This window comes from Tamandua tetradactyla, chromosome 16, assembly GCF_023851605.1.
Source record: "Tamandua tetradactyla isolate mTamTet1 chromosome 16, mTamTet1.pri, whole genome shotgun sequence".
NCBI lineage: Eukaryota > Metazoa > Chordata > Mammalia > Pilosa > Myrmecophagidae > Tamandua > Tamandua tetradactyla.
Genome location: NC_135342.1, coordinates 47261988 through 47280121, shown reverse-complemented (window position 1 = coordinate 47280121; position 18134 = coordinate 47261988). Strand labels below are relative to the sequence as shown.

The 18134-nt window shown below is 36.7% G+C and overlaps 1 protein-coding gene across 1 annotated transcript in view; it reads right to left on the bottom strand.

Annotated features, from left to right (window-relative positions):
- RBL2 (RB transcriptional corepressor like 2) overlaps positions 1-18134 on the bottom strand; it is a 113746-nt gene that overhangs the window by 44478 nt on the left and 51134 nt on the right. The window contains exons 15-17 of the mRNA XM_077132445.1: positions 9256-9531; positions 8785-9065; positions 8517-8693 (exon numbers count right to left, since the gene is read on the bottom strand). Coding sequence (XP_076988560.1) covers positions 8517-8693; positions 8785-9065; positions 9256-9531 — 734 coding nt within the window. The remainder of the gene's footprint in view (positions 1-8516; positions 8694-8784; positions 9066-9255; positions 9532-18134) is intronic.

Sequence of the window (18134 nt, the reverse complement as noted above, 5' to 3'; positions counted from 1 at the left end):
TTCTCAAAGATAGACCATATGCTGGGTCACAAAGCAAGTCTTAACAAATTTAAAAAGATTGAAATCATACACAACACTTTCTCGGATCATAAAGGCATGAAGTTGGAAATCAATAATAGGCGGAGTGCCAGAAAATCCACAAATACGTGGAGGCGCAACAACACACTGCTAAACAACAAGTGGGTCAAAGAAGAAATTGCTAGAGAAATTAGCAAATACCTCGAGGCGAATGAAAATGAAAACACAACATATCAAAACTTATGGGACGCAGCAAAGGCAGTGCTAAGAAGGAAATTTATTGCCCTAAATGCCTCTATCAGAAAAGAAGAAAAGGCAAAAATGCAGGAATTAACTGTCCACTTGGAAGAACTGGAGAAAGAACAGCAAACTAATCCCAAAGCAAGCAAAAGGAAAGAAATAACAAAGATTAGAGCAGAAATAAATGAAATTGAGAACATGAAAGCAATAGAGAAAATCAATAAGGCCAGAAGTTGGTTCTATGACAAAATCAATAAGATTGATGGGCCCTTAGCAAGACTGACAAAAAGAAGAAGAGAGAGGATGCAAATAAATAAGATCAGAAATGGAAGAGGAGACATAACTACTGACCTCACAGAAATAAAGGAAGTAATAACAGGATACTATGAACAACTTTACGCTAATAAATACAACAATTTACAGGAAATGGACGGGTTCCTGGAAAGACATGAACAACCAACTTTGACTCAAGAAGACATAGATGACCTCAACAAACCAATCACAAGTAAAGAAATTGAATCAGTCATTCAAAAGCTTCCTAAAAAGAAAAGTCCAGGACCAGACGGCTTCACATCTAAATTCTATCAAACATTCCAGAAAGAATTATTACCAACTCTCCTCAAACTCTTCAAAAAAATCGAAGCAGAGGGAAAACTACCTAATTCATTCTATGAAGCCAACATCACCCTCATACCAAACCAGGCAAAGATATTACAAAAAAAGAAAACTACAGGCCAATCTCTCTAATGAATATAGATGCAAAAATCCTCAATAAAATTCTAGCAAATCGTATCCAACAACACATTAAAGGAATTATACATCATGACCAAGTAGGATTCATCCCAGGTATGCAAGGATGGTTCAACATAAGAAAATCAATTAATGTAATACACCATATCAACAAATCAAAGCAGAAAAATCACATGATCATCTCAATTGATGCAGAGAAGGCATTCGACAAGATTCAACATCCTTTCCTGTTGAAAACACTTCAAAGGATAGGAATACAAGGGAACGTCCTTAAAATGATAGAGGGAATATATGAAAAACCCACAGCTAATATCATCCTCAATGGGGAAAAATTGAAAACTTTCCCCCTAAGATCAGGAACAAGACAAGGATGTCCACTATCACCACTATTATTCAACATTGTGTTGGAGGTTCTAGCCAGAGCAATTAGACAAGAAAAAGAAATACAAGGCATCAAAATTGGAAAGGAAGAAGTAAAACTATCACTGTTTGCAGACGATATGATACTATACGTCGAAAACCCGGAAAAATCCACAACAAAACTACTAGAGCTAATAAATGAGTACAGCAAAGTAGCAGGTTACAAGATCAACATTCAAAAATCTCTAGCATTTCTATACACTAGCAATGAACAAGCGGAGGGGGAAATTAAGAAACGAATCCCATTTACAATTGCAACTAAAAGAATAAAATACCTAGGAATAAATTTAACTAAAGAGACAAAAAACCTATATAAAGAAAACTACAAAAAACTGCTAAAAGAAATCACAGAAGACCTAAATAGATGGAAGGGCATACCATGTTCATGGATTGGAAGACTAAATATAGTTAAGATGTCAATCCTACCTAAATTGATTTACAGATTCAATGCAATACCAATCAAAATCCCAACAACTTATTTTTCAGAAATAGAAAAACCAATAAGCAAATTTATCTGGAAGGGCAAGGTGCCCCGAATTGCTAAAAACATCTTGAGAAAAAAAAACAAAGCTGGAGGTCTCAATCTGCCGGACTTTAAGGCATATTATGAAGCCACAGTGGTCAAAACAGCATGGTATTGGCATAAAGATAGATATATCGACCAATGGAATCGAATAGAGTGCTCAGATATAGACCCTCTCATCTATGGACATTTGATCTTCGATAAGGCAGTCAAGCCAACTCACCTGGGACAGAACAGTCTCTTCAATAAATGGTGCCTAGAGAACTGGATATCCATATGCAAAAGAATGAAAGAAGACCCATATCTCACACCCTATACAAAAGTTAACTCAAAATGGATCAAAGATCTAAACATTAGGTCTAAGACCATAAAACAGAGGAAAATGTAGGGAGATATCTAATGAATCTTACAATTGGAGGCGGTTTTATGGACCTTAAACCTAAAGCAAGAGCACTGAAGAAGGAAATAAATAAATGGGATCTCCTCAAAATTAAACACTTTTGTGCATCAAAGAACTTCATCAAGAAAGTAGAAAGACAGTCTACACAATGGGAGACAATATTTGGAAACGACATATCAGATAAAGGTCTAGTATCCAGAATTTATAAAGAGATTGTTCAACTCAACAACAAAAAGACAGCCAACCCAATTACAAAATGGGAAAAAGACTTGAATAGACACCTCTCAGAGGAGGAAATACAAATGGCCAAAAGGCACATGAATTGATGCTCAATGTCCCTGGCCATTAGAGAAATGCAAATCAAAACCACAATGAGATATCATCTCACACCCACCAGAATGGCCATTATCAACAAAACAGAAAATGACAACTGCTGGAGAGGATGCGGTGAAAGAGGCACACTTATCCACTGTTGGTGGGAACGTCAAATGGTGCAACCACTGTGGAAGGCAGTTTGGCGGTTCCTCAAAAAGCTGAATATAGAATTGCCATACGACCCAGCAATACCATTGCTGGGAATCTACTCAAAGGAATTAAGGGCAAAAACTCAAACGGACATTTGCACACCAATATTTATAGCAGCGTTATTTACAATTGCAAAGAGATGGAAACAGCCAAAATGTCCATCAACAGACGAGTGGCTAAACAAACTGTGGTATATACATACGATGGAATATTATGCAGCTTTAAGACAGGATAAACTTATGAAGCATGTAATAACATGGATGGACCTAGAGAACATTATGCTGAGTGAGTCTAGCCAAAAACTAAAAGTCAAATACTCTATGGTCCCAATGATGTGAATCGACATTCGAGAATAAACTTGGAATATGTCATTGGTAACAGAGTTCAGCAGGAGTTAGAAACAGGGTAAGATAATGGGTAATTAGAGCTGATGGGATACAGACTGTGCAACAGGACTTGATACAAAAACTCAAAAATGGACAGCACAATAATACCTAATTGTAAAGTAATCATGTTAAAACACTGAATGAAGCTGCATCCGAGCTATAAAAAAAAAAAAACAAAAAAACAAAAACTGAGCTCGCCAGCTGCCCCCAGCATTGCCCGGTGGCACAGCTCCAAGGCGAGTTTCAGCCTTGCCACCCACCTCCCACTGGCTCTCACACCTGACTGCCTTGCCTCTTGTGTGCCAGGGAGAGTGTGTTAACGACTTTTACAATCGGGGGGTGGGGGGAGAATGAATCTCATCATCGTGCATGTGTAATAAATGAATCCAGCCTGGCCTCTAAAAAAAAAAAAAAAAGTGCATACTACCATAGTAAATATGTTCAAAGAACTAAAGGAAACCATGATTAAAGAAGTAAATGAAGTATGATGACAATGTCATGTTGAAATAGAGAACATCAATAAAGAAAAATCATTTTAAAAATTAAATGGAAATTCTGGAGTTGAAAATTACAAAAACAAATAAAAATACACCAGAGGGCTCAACAGTAGATTTGAACTGATAGGAGAATTACTGAACTTGAAGAAAGAGGGATAAAGGTTATCCTCTTTATGAGAAGAATAAAGATAGATAGAAGTGACAGCTCTGCAAGATGCAGGCTCCTCTAGGAGGAAGTGTGCTGACTCAGAAATAGAAAGACAGAGCTAGATGGTAAGGGATTTGTCAGACAAATTAGTAACCTTCTAGATTAAAAGTTATGTAGCTAAATCAGTGCTACAGGCATATTTTAACCAATTCCCAAAGGGACTTCCTTAAAATTTATTTCTTAAAAGAAAAATCAGTGTAGAACCTAGAATCTGCATTTTGAAATGAGCCAAAGTCTTTGTCCTCAGATTTGTTTGACATATTTTGAACTCTATACCATGTGGATGAAGGTTTCTTTCTTTCTTCTTTCTTTCCTCTTTTTCTCCCTTAGCCTCAGGAAGATCTATCATGCTTCAGAAGCCACACAGGGCATTGGAATCTTTGTCTATCAAAGATTTTATTTATTTAGAAATATAACCACAGATGTTTGTGTATTTCAAAGAAAAAAAAATCAATGAGAAGAAACAAGAAAGAAAAGAATGAAAATAAATGAACAGAGCCTCAGAAAAATATGGTATACTATTAAACACACCAACATACATGTAATGAAGTACCAGAAGAGGAAAGAGAAAGCAGGGGAAGAAAAGATGAAATAATGGCTGAAAGTGTCCCAAATTTACTGAAAAATATTGGTCTACATATCTAGGAAGCTCAAAAAGGAAAAAAAGCAGAGATCCACATGATACAACTCTTACTAAAAATGCTGAGAGCCAAAGACACAGAAAATCTTGAAAGCAGCAGGAGTAAAACATCTTTTCATGTAGAAGGGAATATCAATATGAGTTACAGCTGACTTCTCATCAGAAATAATGAATGCCAGAAGGCAGTAAAATAAATTCAAAGTGCTATCAAACTGAACCAAGAATTCTATATTCAGCAAAACTATTCTTCCATACTGAAGACAAAATAAAGACATTCACAGGTAAACAAAAACTGATAAAATTTATTGCTAGCAGACCCACCTTACCTGAAGTGATTACAAGAAAGTTTTTCAGGATGAAAACAAGTGACCCCCAAGATAATTTGCATCCATATGAAAAAGAGTCCCAATAAAAGTAACTTTGTAATTATAAAAGATAATATATATGCATATTTCTTCTCCTATTAACTGATTTAAAAAGAAATTGTAAATAAGCAATATGTACATAATGTACTGGTGGACCTATAACATACAGAAATGTAATATACTTGCCAATAACAACAAAAAGGAGATGGGTAGGAACAAAGCTGGACTGGGTTAAGGAAATGAATGCAGGGGGTACAAAAAGCCCCAGGAACAAGTAAAGAATATGGGAAATTATAAATAAGAAGGTCAATATAACAAAACCTATAAATAAACACATGGTCTCCTTCCTTCTCTCAGCTTCTTTAAAAATTATAAAATTACATAAAGTAATAAATGTAACAATGTATTGTTAAGTTTGTAACATTTATTAATATATGCTTAACAATAACACCACAAAAAGAAGAAAAAAGGAATACAGATATAGAAGTAGCATTTTTTATCTCACTGGAATTAAGTTACTTTAAATCTGAAGCTGATTCTAATGAGTTAAGATGTATAAGATAACTAAGGAAATGAGTGAAAAAATATGGTTTAAAATCATTTAAGTGCTACACTAGAAAATATTCACTTAATACTAAAGAAAGTAGTAAAGGAAGACTAGAACAACAAAAAAGGCATGAGCCAGAAACAAAAAGAACAGCAGAAGTTCCATGGAACTAAAACACACAGTGAATCCTAAATTAAACCATGAACTACAGCTAATATAGTACAATTAAATAAATGGGCTATCCCCGATTTTAACAAATGTTCCATACCAATGCAAACTGTAAATAATAGAGGAATCCTGTATTTTATGCATGATTGTTCTGTTAACCTACAACTTCTCTAATAAAGAAAAAAAAGAAGTAACGGAAAATCTGACAAGCTTAACAGATAAAGAGATTGAATTACTCAAGTAACTACCCATAAAGAAAAGCCCAGGGCCAGATGGCTTCATTGCTGAATTCTACCAAACATTTAAAGAAGTATTATTACCAATTTTTCACAAACTCTTCTAAAACAGAAGAATCCCATCTTCTTCCCCACTCATTCTATGAGGCAAGTATTACAAAACCAGAAACTGCAGACCAGTATCTCTTATAATGTGGATGCAAAAATCCTCAACAAAATAGTGGTAAACACATTATGACAAAGTGGGATTTATCCTAGATATGCAAGGTTGGTTGAATATATGAAAATGAATTAATGGAACATACCATATTAATGGAATAAAAAACAAAAGCCATATGATCCTATGACTAGATGTTAAAACGCTTGAACAAACTCCCAACCTTTTCATGATCACTTGACAAACTATGAATAGAAAGGAATTTCCTCAACGTGATAAGGAAAAAAACCAAAATATGCTTAATAGTGAAAGACTGGATGCTTTCCCTCTGAGATCAGTATGTTCATTCTCACCTATCTAGTAAAGACTCTAGTGGAGGTTTTAGTCAGGGCAATTTGGTAAGAAAGAGAAAAGGTAACACAGGAAAGGAAGAAGTAAAATATCTCTATTAGCTGACAGCATGATCTTGTATATAGAAAATTCTAAGGAATTCACTAAAAAACTATTAGAACTAACGAGTTCAGCAAGGTTGTGGGTACATCAGATCAATATACAAAAATTAATTGTATTCCTATGAACTTAAAATGAACAAACTGAAAATAAAGAAAATAATTCCATTTACAATGGCACCAAAATGAAGTAAATGCTTAGAAATAAATTTAACAAAAAAAATTACAAAACTTCTCTCTGAAAACTACAAAACACTGTTGAAAGAAATAAAAGATATAAATAATTATAAACCATCTCATGTTCATGGACAGGAACACTTAATATTGTTAAGATGGAATATTCCCCAAACTGATCTACAGATCCAAGTCAATTCCTATCAGGATCCTAAGCAGGTTTTTTGTAGAAATTGAGAAGCTGGTTCTAAAATTAATAATGAATTGCAACAGACACAGAAGAGCCAGAACAATCTAATAAAGAAGAACAAAGTAGGAGGACTCATTCCCTGATTTCGAACTTATTTCAAAGCACCAGTAAACAAAACAGTAATTGTACTGGCACAACAGACACGTAGATGAATGGAACAGAATTGGGAATCCGGAAATAAACCCATACAAATGTGATCAACTGATTTTCAAGAAGGTGTCAAGACCATCCAATGAAGGAAAAATAATCTGTTCAACAAATGGTGCTGGGATAACTGGTTAGCCACATGCAAAAGAATGAAATGAATTTGGAACCTTGCCTCACAACATATGGAAAAATTAACTCAAAATTGTTCAAAGACCTAAACGTAAGCGCTAAAACTATAAAACTCTTAGAAGAAAACACAGATGTAAATCTTCATGACCTTGGAATTTGCAAATGACTCTAAAAGAGCAGGAGCAATGAAAGAAAAACACATATAAATTGGATTTCATAAAAATTAAAACTTCTATGCTTCAAAGGTTACCCAGAAATGAAGAGACAGCCCCCAGAATGGAAGAAAATATGTGCAAATCATAACCATCGAAGGGAATTGTACCCAGACTACATAAGTAACTCTTGCAATTCAATAATAAAAAGACAAATAACCCCATTAAAAATGGGCAAAGAATTTGAATAAACATTTCATTAAGGAAGATAGACAAATGGCCAATTAACACATAAAAAGGTGCTCCACATCATTAATTATCAGGGAAATGTCAATCAAAACCATAAGATACCATTTCACACCCGCTAGGGTGGCTAGAAATCAGAAAGATAAATAACAAGCCTAGATGAAGATCCAGAGGAACTAAAACTCTTGTATACTGCTGGTAGGAATATAACATAGTACAGCTGTTTTGGAAGACAGACTGGCAATTTCTCTAATGATCAATCATGGAGTTATCAAATGACTCAACAATTCCACCCCTCAGTATATTCCCAAGGGAAATGAAAACATGCCCACCAAAAAACTTCTACATGAATGTTTATAGCAACATCATTTATAATAGCCAAAAGATGGAAAGAACCAAAATGTCTGTCAAGTGACAAATGGATAAAGAAAATACAATATATCCATACAAGGTATTATTATTTGGGAATAAAAAGGAATGAAATAATGATAAATGCTACAACAAGGATGAACCTTGAAAAGATTATACTAAGAAGCCGATCACAGAAGACCACAAATTATATTATTCAGTTTATATGAAATGTCCTGAATAGGAAAATGTATATAGAGAAAAAGTAGATTAGCAGTTGCTTAAGGCTGGGGAAAATATGGAACAATAGCTAAAGGGCATGAGGTTTATTTTTAAGATGATGAAATGTTCTAATATTGACAAGTGATGGTGACATATATCTGTGAATATACTAAAAAACAATGAGTTCTACAGTTTTACAGTGTAAATGGGTGTATGCTATGTGAATTGTAGCTCAATAAAGATGTTAAAAAAAAAATGTGTCCTAAAGGTAAGGATTAAAGTAGCACCTGTCCCCGTGTCCTTTATAGTTTTAACTCACCTTTGCCATCACATAAATGGCACACATTAATAGTTGGTCCAGATGTCTGTCCATCATAAGTTCAGGACACTGAATTATGGAGAATTCAAAGCAGGTCCAGATTTTTTTCCTCAGTTCATCTGAAATATCTAGTTTAGCACAAAGATCCCGAAGGCGGACACCTGCTAAGTGGTAAACCTAATTGATAAATAAAAACATTTCAAATTTTGTTTACCTAACACTTTAATCCCCACAAGACAAGCCCTGGTAAGCATACATGAAAAATTACCTTTCTAAAGAAAAGTGATAAAGAGCTGGTCTTCCTGGGTCTACTGTCGCTGTTGATTAAAGACTGGCCTTGTTTCTGTTGTTGTCCGCCTGGGGAGATCTGTTGAATGGCCACCTGACCTGGGACCTGCAAGGTTGTTCCTGTCACCTGTTGAGAGCTTAGACTTCCAGCCAGGGACTGTGCACTGAGGGGCTGGATAGAGCCAGTTACAGCTTGGGCCTGTCCCCCAACATTGACTTGGACTGGGAAGAATGTTATTCCTCCATTTTCATTGGCAATACCTATAAATTGTTACAGAGAAAAAAAAGCACAAAGAAAATGATGATAGTACAAGTTTCTCCAGACAAAAGTTTCCAATCTTTAGCCTCTCAATCCCTCTATTACTACTGCCTTGTCCCTTATGATCATTCCAGCCAAAATTCAGGTAACTTCACCATAAATGCCACAGTGAAGGAACACTGCCATCCTTACCTTGGACAGGAATGGTTACTGTTTGTCCATTGTTGGCCGTTACAGTGGCTGTTGCCATGGTGACCAAAGTCTGTCCTGGAACCGGTGTGACAGAAACAGCCTCCCCAGATACATTCTGTACTGGGACAGCATTGACTAGGGGCTGTGGAGGAATACGTCCAGGTCCTGGTGTCCCTCCATCAGAGGGGCTATCATTCTCAACAAACAACCTTCTTCTGGTGGTGCTGGCTGTTGGGGAGCTATACCTGTCATATAACGTGGTTGGAGACGTTATACCTAGGGTCAAACACAAGAAATCAAACAAACCCTTTAACTCAATGAGACAGATCTGACTTCCATCTAAGTTTTTATACATAACACCAAGTACAGTATTTGAATTACTTCATAATTCTAAAAGCAAACAAAAATTACAGAAGTCACATCCTAGCAACATTCAAATAACGAAAGCCAACTGAACAATTTGTAATATTTTCAGTGAGAAATCTTCACACAGTCCATACATGATATACAATCAATGACTCACAATATTGTCACATAGTTGTATATTCCCCACAGGCCACTTCTCAGAGGGGAAAGGAAAGGACTTGACTGGGCACAATCAAACGCCAATTGTGGAACTAATTAACAAATTCTGACTACTAAAAATAGGCCCCCAGCTTAGGTAAACCTGATCAAAGCGGAGGTTGCTCATTTTTGCCCCAGGGCCAAGGGGGCAGGACTGACAGAAAAAGGGGGAAAAAAAAAAAGAAGGAAACAGAGGTTTTTGTGGCTGTGTATCTACAAAGGCTTGACTGCCTCTGGATACAGCAGCAGAACTTTTTAGGCTGCAACTGCCCCAGGCATAGGCAGAAGTGAGCTCTTTTGGGGGCTTATCTGGAGCTTGTGCCTTCCCCAGGAGAGGGGTGAAGCCCCACCCAGGTGGAATCCCTCCACCAAGGAATTCAGACACCAGGGCTTGGTAATTTGAAGCCATTAAAACCAGCCTACAACCTCTCCTCTGTATCCACCACACCCCCAGCAGGGAGAGTCTGCCAAAGTTAAAGGTACCACATCATCTTATGCTGGTGGGACCTGTGGTCAGACAAGCGCCACATACTGGGCAGGATAAGAAAAACAGAGTCCAGAGACTTCACAGGGAAGTCTTTCAACCTGCTGGGTCTCACCCTCAGGGAAAACCGACACAGGTGACTCTTTCCTCCTCATAGGAGGCCAGTTTGGTCTGGGAAAATCTGGCTGGGGTCTATAATATCTAAGTAGACCCTCCTAAGTGTGTGGAGGGGGAAAGGCACCACACAAGCAGGGCAAGAAACAAGACAACAAGAACTGAAAAATTCTCCTCTGTTAAACAAAACTTAAGCTAAAGGTCCAGACAACACTGAACGGAATGTCAAAGAACAGACAACAAATTCATCCAGCAAGAAAACCCTAGATAAAAGAAGTGAAAGCAATCTCCAGAATAAACTAATTAAGGTAATTAAATGCCTAGACGCCAGCAAAAAATAACAAATCACACTAGGAAAATTGAAGATATGGCCCAGTCAAAGGAACAGACCAACAATTCAAATGACATACAGGAGCTGAAACAACTAATTCAGAATGTACGAACAGACATGGAAAACCTCATCAAAAACCAAATCAATGAATTGAGGGAGGATATAAAGAAGGCAAGGAAAGAACAAAAAGAAGAAACTGAAAGTCTGACAAAACAAATCACAGAACTTACGGGAATGAAAGACACAGTAGAAGAGATGAAAAAACAATGGAAACCTACAACGGTAGATTTCGAGAGACAGAACATAGGATTTCTGAACTGGAGGACGGAACATCTGAAATCCGACAAGAAACAGAAACTATAGGAAAAAAAAATGGAAAAATATGAGCAGGGACTCAGGGAATTGAAAGACAATATGAAGCACATGAATATACGTGTTGTGGGTTTCCCAGAAGAAGAGAAGGGAAAAGGAGGAGAAAAACTAATGGAGGAAATTATCACTGAAAATTTCCCAACTCTTATGAAAGACTTAAAATTACAGATCCAAGAAGTGCAGCGTACCCCAAAGAGAATACATCCAAATAGACATACTCCAAGACAGTTAATAATCAGAATGTCAGAGGTCAAAGAGAAAGAGAGGATCTTGAAAGCAGCAAGAGAAAAGCAATCCATCACATACAAGGGAAGCCCAATAAGACTATGCGCAGATCTCTCAACAGAAACCATGGAGGCGAGAAGACAGTGGGATAATATATTTAAATTATTAAAAGAGAAAAACTGCCAACCAAGAATTCTATATCCAGCAAAACTGTCCTTCAAAAATGAGGGAGAAACTAAAACATTTTCAGACAAAAAATCACTGAGAGAATTTGTGACCAAGAGACTAGCTCTGCAAGAAATACTAAAGGGAACACAGTAGAGACAGATACGAAGACAGAAGAGAGAGGTGTAGAGAAGAGTGTAGAAAGGAAGACTATGAGTAAAGGTAAAAAGAAGGAAAATTAGATATGACATATAAAATCCAGACGGCAAAATAGCAGAAGAAAGTACTACCCATGCAGTAATAACACTGAATGTTAATGGATTAAAATCTCCAGTCAAAAGACATAGTCTGGCAGAATGGATTACAAAACAGGACCCATTTATATGCTGTCTCTACTCAAAGGACACGAGGCCAAGGACACAAACAGACATTTACACACCAATGTTTATAGCAGCATTATTAACAATTATCAAGAGATGGAAACAGCCAAAATGTCCATCAGCAGACAGTTGGCTAAACAAACTGTGACATTTACAGAAGATGGAATATTATACAAAAGTAAGACAGAATAAAGTTATGAAGTATGTAACAACATGAATGGACCTTAAGGACATTATACTGAGTGTGATTAGCCAGAAACAAAAGGACAAATACTGTATGGTCTCACTGATATGAACTGAAATTAGTGAATAAACTTGGAATATTTCCTTGGTAACAGAGACCATCAGGAGATAGAAATAGGGTAAGATATTGGGTAATTGGAGCTGAGGGGATACAGGTTGTGCAACAGGACTGAATATAAAAACTCAGAAATGGACAGCACAATATTACCTAACTGTAATACAATTATGTTAAAACACTGAGTGAGGCTGCATATGAGAATGATAGAGGGAGGAGGGCTTGGGCATAAATGAAATCACAAAGAAAGACAGACGATAAAGACTGAGATGGTGTAATCTAGGAATGCCTAGAGTGTATAATGATAGCAACTAAATGTACAAATTAAAAAAATGTTTTTGCATGAGGAAGAACAAAAGAATGTCATTACTGCAGTGTGCTGAAAATAGATGGTACTTAATATTTTAAAATTTCAACTAATGTGTGAGACTAAAGCAAAAAATGTTTATTTGGTACAAATCTATACTTTGACTAGTGCATCTCCTAATATAACTTATGTGGATAGTTGATTGAACACCTTAAGTACATGGAACTTTGTATAGGACATGAGATTTTGTTGGTTTGTCCAGGTGATGCCCTGATGAATCCCAGAGTGATGTGATCAGTGAGTGGAAAAGTATTTACAAAGTCCCCTCCGAGGAATGGCGAGAATGGGGAGAAAACTCAACTTCTCCAAGTTGAATTCTTGATATTCTCACAAGCAGTGTGGACAACCAAAGCTATAGGCTGAGCCCCCAGTCTTGGTGTTTGTTCATATGAAACTTAACCCCACAGGGGATAGGTCAAGCATACTTAAAATTAGGCCTAAGAGTCACCCCCAAGAGAACCTCTTTTGTTGCTCAGATGTGGCCTCTCTCTCCAGCCAACACAGCAAGCAAACTCATCACCCTCCCCCTGTCTACATGGGACATGACAACCAGGGGTGTGGATCTTCCTGGCAGCGTGGGACAGAAATCCCAGAATGAGCTGAGATTCAGCATCAAGGGATTGGGAAAAACTCTAGAATGAGCTGAGACCCAGCAACAAGGGATTGAGAAAACCTTCTTGACCAAAAGGGGGAAGAGGGAAATGAGACAAAGTGTCAATGGCTGAAAGATTCCAAACAGAGTCGAGAGGTTATCCTGGAGGTGATTCTTACGCATTAAGTAGATATCACCTTGTTATCCAAGATGTAAGGGAGAGGCTGGAGGGAACTGCCTGAAAATGTAGAGCTGTGTTCCAGTAGCCATGTTTCTTGATGATGATTGTATAATGATATAGCTTTCACAATGTGACTGTGTGATTGTGAAAACCTTGTGTCTGATGCTCCTTTTATCTACCTTGTCAACAGATGAGAGGAACATATGGAATAAAAATAAATAATAGGGGAACAAATGTTAAAATAGATTTAGTTTGAAATGCTAGTGATCAATGAAAGGGATCAGTAAGGGGTATGGCCTGTAAAATCTTTTTTTTTGTTTGTTTGTTATATTTTTCTGTTGTCTTTTTATTTCTTTTTCTGAATTGATGCTAATGTTCTGGGAAATGATCATAATGCTGAATATGCAACTATGTGATGATATTGTGAATTGCTGAACGTATGTGTTGGAATGTTTGTTTCTTGTAATTTTTTTTAATTAATAATAAAAAAAAAAAAGACTCAAGGCTATCTCTCTCTCTAAGCCGACATGGCAAGCAACCTCACTGCCTGCCTCCCTCTACGTGGGACATAACTCCCAGGGGTATAAACCTTCCTGGATACATGGAATAGAAATCCTGGGATGAGCTGAGACTTGGAATCAAGGGATTGAGAAAACCTTCTCGGACAAAAGGGGGAAGAGAGAAAGGAGACAAAATAAAGTATCAGCGGCTGAGTGATTTCAAACAGAGTTAAGAGGTTATCCTGGAAGTTATTCCTACATATTATATAGATATCCCCTTTTTAATTTACGGGGTATTAGAGTGGCTAGAAGGAAGTACTTGAAACTGTAGAGCTGTGTTCCAGTAGCCATGTTTCTTGAAGATGACTGTATAATGATATAGCTTTTGCAATGTGACTGTGTGATTGTGAAAACCTTGTGTCTGATGCTCCTTCTATCTACAGTATGGCCAGATGAGTAAAGCATATGGATTAAAAATAAATAAATAATAGGGGGAACAAATGTTAAAATTAAAAAATATATATATTGAATAGATGGAAATATTAGTGGTCAACGAGAGGGAGGAGTAAGGGGTATGGTAAATATGAGATTTTTTCTTTTTGTTTCTTTTTCTGGAGTGATGCAAATGTTCTAAAAAATGACCATGGTGATGAACATACAACTATGTGATGATATTGTGAGCCACTGATTGTACATCAAGTGTAGAATGTTTGTATGTTAAGAATGAGGCTGAGCCCCCAATCCTGGGGTTTGTTCATATGAAATTTAATCCCACAAAGGATAGGTCAAGCCTAATTAAAATTAGGCCTAAGAGTCTCCCCCAAGAGAACCTCTTTTGTTGCTCAGATGTGGCCTCTCTCTCTCAGCCAACATGACAAGCAAAGTCACTGCCCTCCACCTCTCTGCATGGGACATGACTCCAAGGGGTGTGGACCTTCTTGCAACATGGGACAGACATCCTAGAATGAGCTGAGACTCAGCACCAAGGGATTGAGAAAACCTTAACCAAAGGGGGGAAGAGTGAAATGAGACAAAATAAAGTGTCAATGGCTGAGAGATTCCAAACAGAGTCAAGAGGTTATCCCGGAGGTTATTCTTACGCATTAAATAGATATCACCTTTTTAGTTAAGGCATAACAGAGAGACTGGAGGGATCTGCCTGAAAATGCAGAGCTGTGTTCCAGTAGCCAAGTTTCTTGAAGATGATAGTATAAGGATATAGCTTTCACAATGTGACTGTGTGATTGTGAAAACATTGTGTCTGATGCTTCTTTTATCTACCTTATGGACAGATGAGTAAACATATGGATTAAAAATAAATAATAGGGGGAACAAATGTTAAAATAAATTTAGTAGAGTGAAATGCGAGTGATTGAGGAAAGGGAGGGGAAGGGGTATGGTATGTATGAAAGTTCTTGTTTTCTTTTTATTTCTTTTTCTGAATTGATGCAAATGTTATAAGAAATTATCATGATGATGAATATACAACTATGTGATGATATTGTGAATTACTGATTATATATGTAGAATGGAATGATCATATGGTAAGAATGTTTGTCTTTGCATGTTAGTACATTTAATAAATAAATTTTAAAAAATTTAAAAAAGAATGTATATGCTTGTATGTTGATGTATTAATAAAAATTTGTTTTAAAATGTTCATATGTCAAGAATGTTTGTTGTTTACCATAAAAACATTCAAAAAGAATCTTTTTCTGAATTAATGCAAATGTTCTAAGAAATGATATTGTGAATTACTGATTATATATGTAGAATGGAATGATCATATGGTAAAAATGTTTTGTATGTTGGAACATTAAATAATTAAATGAAAAATAAATTTAAAAATATGAAATTTTTTCATACGTTGCTTGTACGTTGATGTATCAATAAAATTTTTTTAAATGTTCATATTTCAAGAATATTTGTTTGTTGTTTACAATAAAAATATTTAAAAAACTGGAACATAGATCAACAATTTCAGGTACTTCCTTCCAGCCACACCAACACATATAAACTAAAAAGGGACATTTATATAAAGCATAAGAATAACCTTCAGGATAAACTCTCGACTCCTATTTTGTTTCATTTTTCTCTTCTTCCTTTTGGTCAAGAAGGCTTTCTCAATCCCATGATGCCAGGTCCCAGCTCATCCCGGGAGACCTATTCCACATTTCCAGGGAGATTTACACCCCTGGGAGTCATGTCCCATGTAGTGGAGGAGGGCAATGAGTTGGCTTAGAGAGGGAGAGAGGCCACATCTGAGCAGCAAAAGAGGTTCTCTGGGGGTGACTCTTAGGCTTAATTATAAGTAGTCTTAGCTTCTCCTCTGCAGGAATAAGTTTCATAGGGGCAAAGCCCAAGATTGAGGGCTCAGCCTATTGAACTGGTTGTCCCCACCGCTTGCGAGAATATCAGAAATTCCCCAGATAGGGAAGTTGAATATTTCCTTCTTTTGTCCCACTCCCCAAGAGTGCAGGAGGCCTTGGCAAATATTTTTTATTCTCTGCCCAAATTACTCTGGGATATAAGGGGGCATCATACTAACCTGTACAAACCAATATCTCATGCCGTATTCAAGATTCCATGTAATTATGCTGTCCAAATAAACTGACCATAAAAGTTAAATTAGATAATGTGCTACCTAAAATATAAATTTTGCACCAAATAAACATCCCTTTCTTTGGGGTTTTACAATATGACCATATCACCCTTTACCCTGTAGGTTTTTTTTTAAAACAGCAGGCACTAGGAATCGAACCCAGGTCTCTGGCATGGCAAGTGAGAACTCTGCCAGTGAGCCACCGTGGCCCGCCCTACCCTATATTCTGACTTACCTTAGTCCTATCCAAATCAGCTTCATTCATAACTCTGGTCAAAGTCTGATCACTTTTTCAGCTTTTTCAACAGTTGCTGTAAGGGGTAATGCTGACTTTCATAGCTTCAGTACTCTAACTCAGAGTATCAGGTAACACATACATATCTAAAGTTTCAGGGAATGACCAGGATATACACAAATAGCTCAGTATATCAGAATTTAGAAGTAACAGTTACAACTCTTGAATATAGAGCTTACAATCTAGTACCCTTTAAAACAGGCCCCAACCTGATAACCCATGCTCCCAATTTCAATTCTGAGTTTGTACATTATAGTTAGCCCATATGAGTGAGGCATGGTAATATTTGCCTTTTTGTTTCTGCCATTTCAGTCAACACATTGTCCTTAAGGCTTATTCACCTAGTTGCATGCCTCACAGCTTCACTGCTTCTTGCAAGCCGCTCAGCAGTCCACTGTATGTATACACCACAGTTCCCCCTTCCTTCCCTCAGTCATTGTACCCTTAGGCCACCTCCATCCATTATTAAACAAACAGGAAACTACAAATATTGGAAAAGACATGGGGAAACAGGAACTCTTATTCATTGCTGGTGGGAATGTAAAATAGCACAGTCACTATGAAAGACGGTTTGATGATTCCTCAGATAACTAAATTGCTCGAGGACCTGACAATTCTGGTACTTGTTATTACACTAAGAAGATATGAAAGCAGTGACAGGAACAGACATTTTCACATCTATGTTCACAGTGGCATTATTTACAATTTCCAAAAGATGGAAACAATCCAAGAGTCCATCAACAGATGAGTGGATAAACAAAATGTGCTATACATACAATGGACTATTATGCAGCAGTAAGAAGAAATGAGGTCCTGAAGTATGCAACAGCATGGATGAACCTTGAAGACATAATGCTGAGTGAAATAAATCAAACACAAAAAGACATACCGTGTAATTTCCCTAATATGAACCACCTACAAAATGTAAACTTAGAGTCTAAAAATGTACAATATAGGGGACCTAGAGATAGATAAAAGCTAAAGAAGGGGGAGTAGGTACCTAATATGTACAGATTTGTTAACGAGGTTGATCTTAAATGTTTGGGAATGGATAGAGGTGATGTAGTTTATTATTAGGATTATAAGTAATAGTGCCTATTGAAGGTGAATATGATTGAAAAGGGTTGTCTCAAGTCATGTATCTCATTGATTAACACTACAAATATAAATAAGTTCTTGCATGAACTACTTCCAATGTATGACACTTGTACAAAGAGTTAATGATAGAGTGGTATAGGCAAAAAAACTACCTACCGCATGTAATGGACTATATTTAACAAGGGTTTTCTTTTATATGTGGCTGTGTATATCTGTTATTCTACTCTTTGGAGCAATGAAAATTGTCTAAAATTGAGACTGAGGATCATTATACAATTAAGAGAGGATACTGTGAGATTTTGGTTGTATAC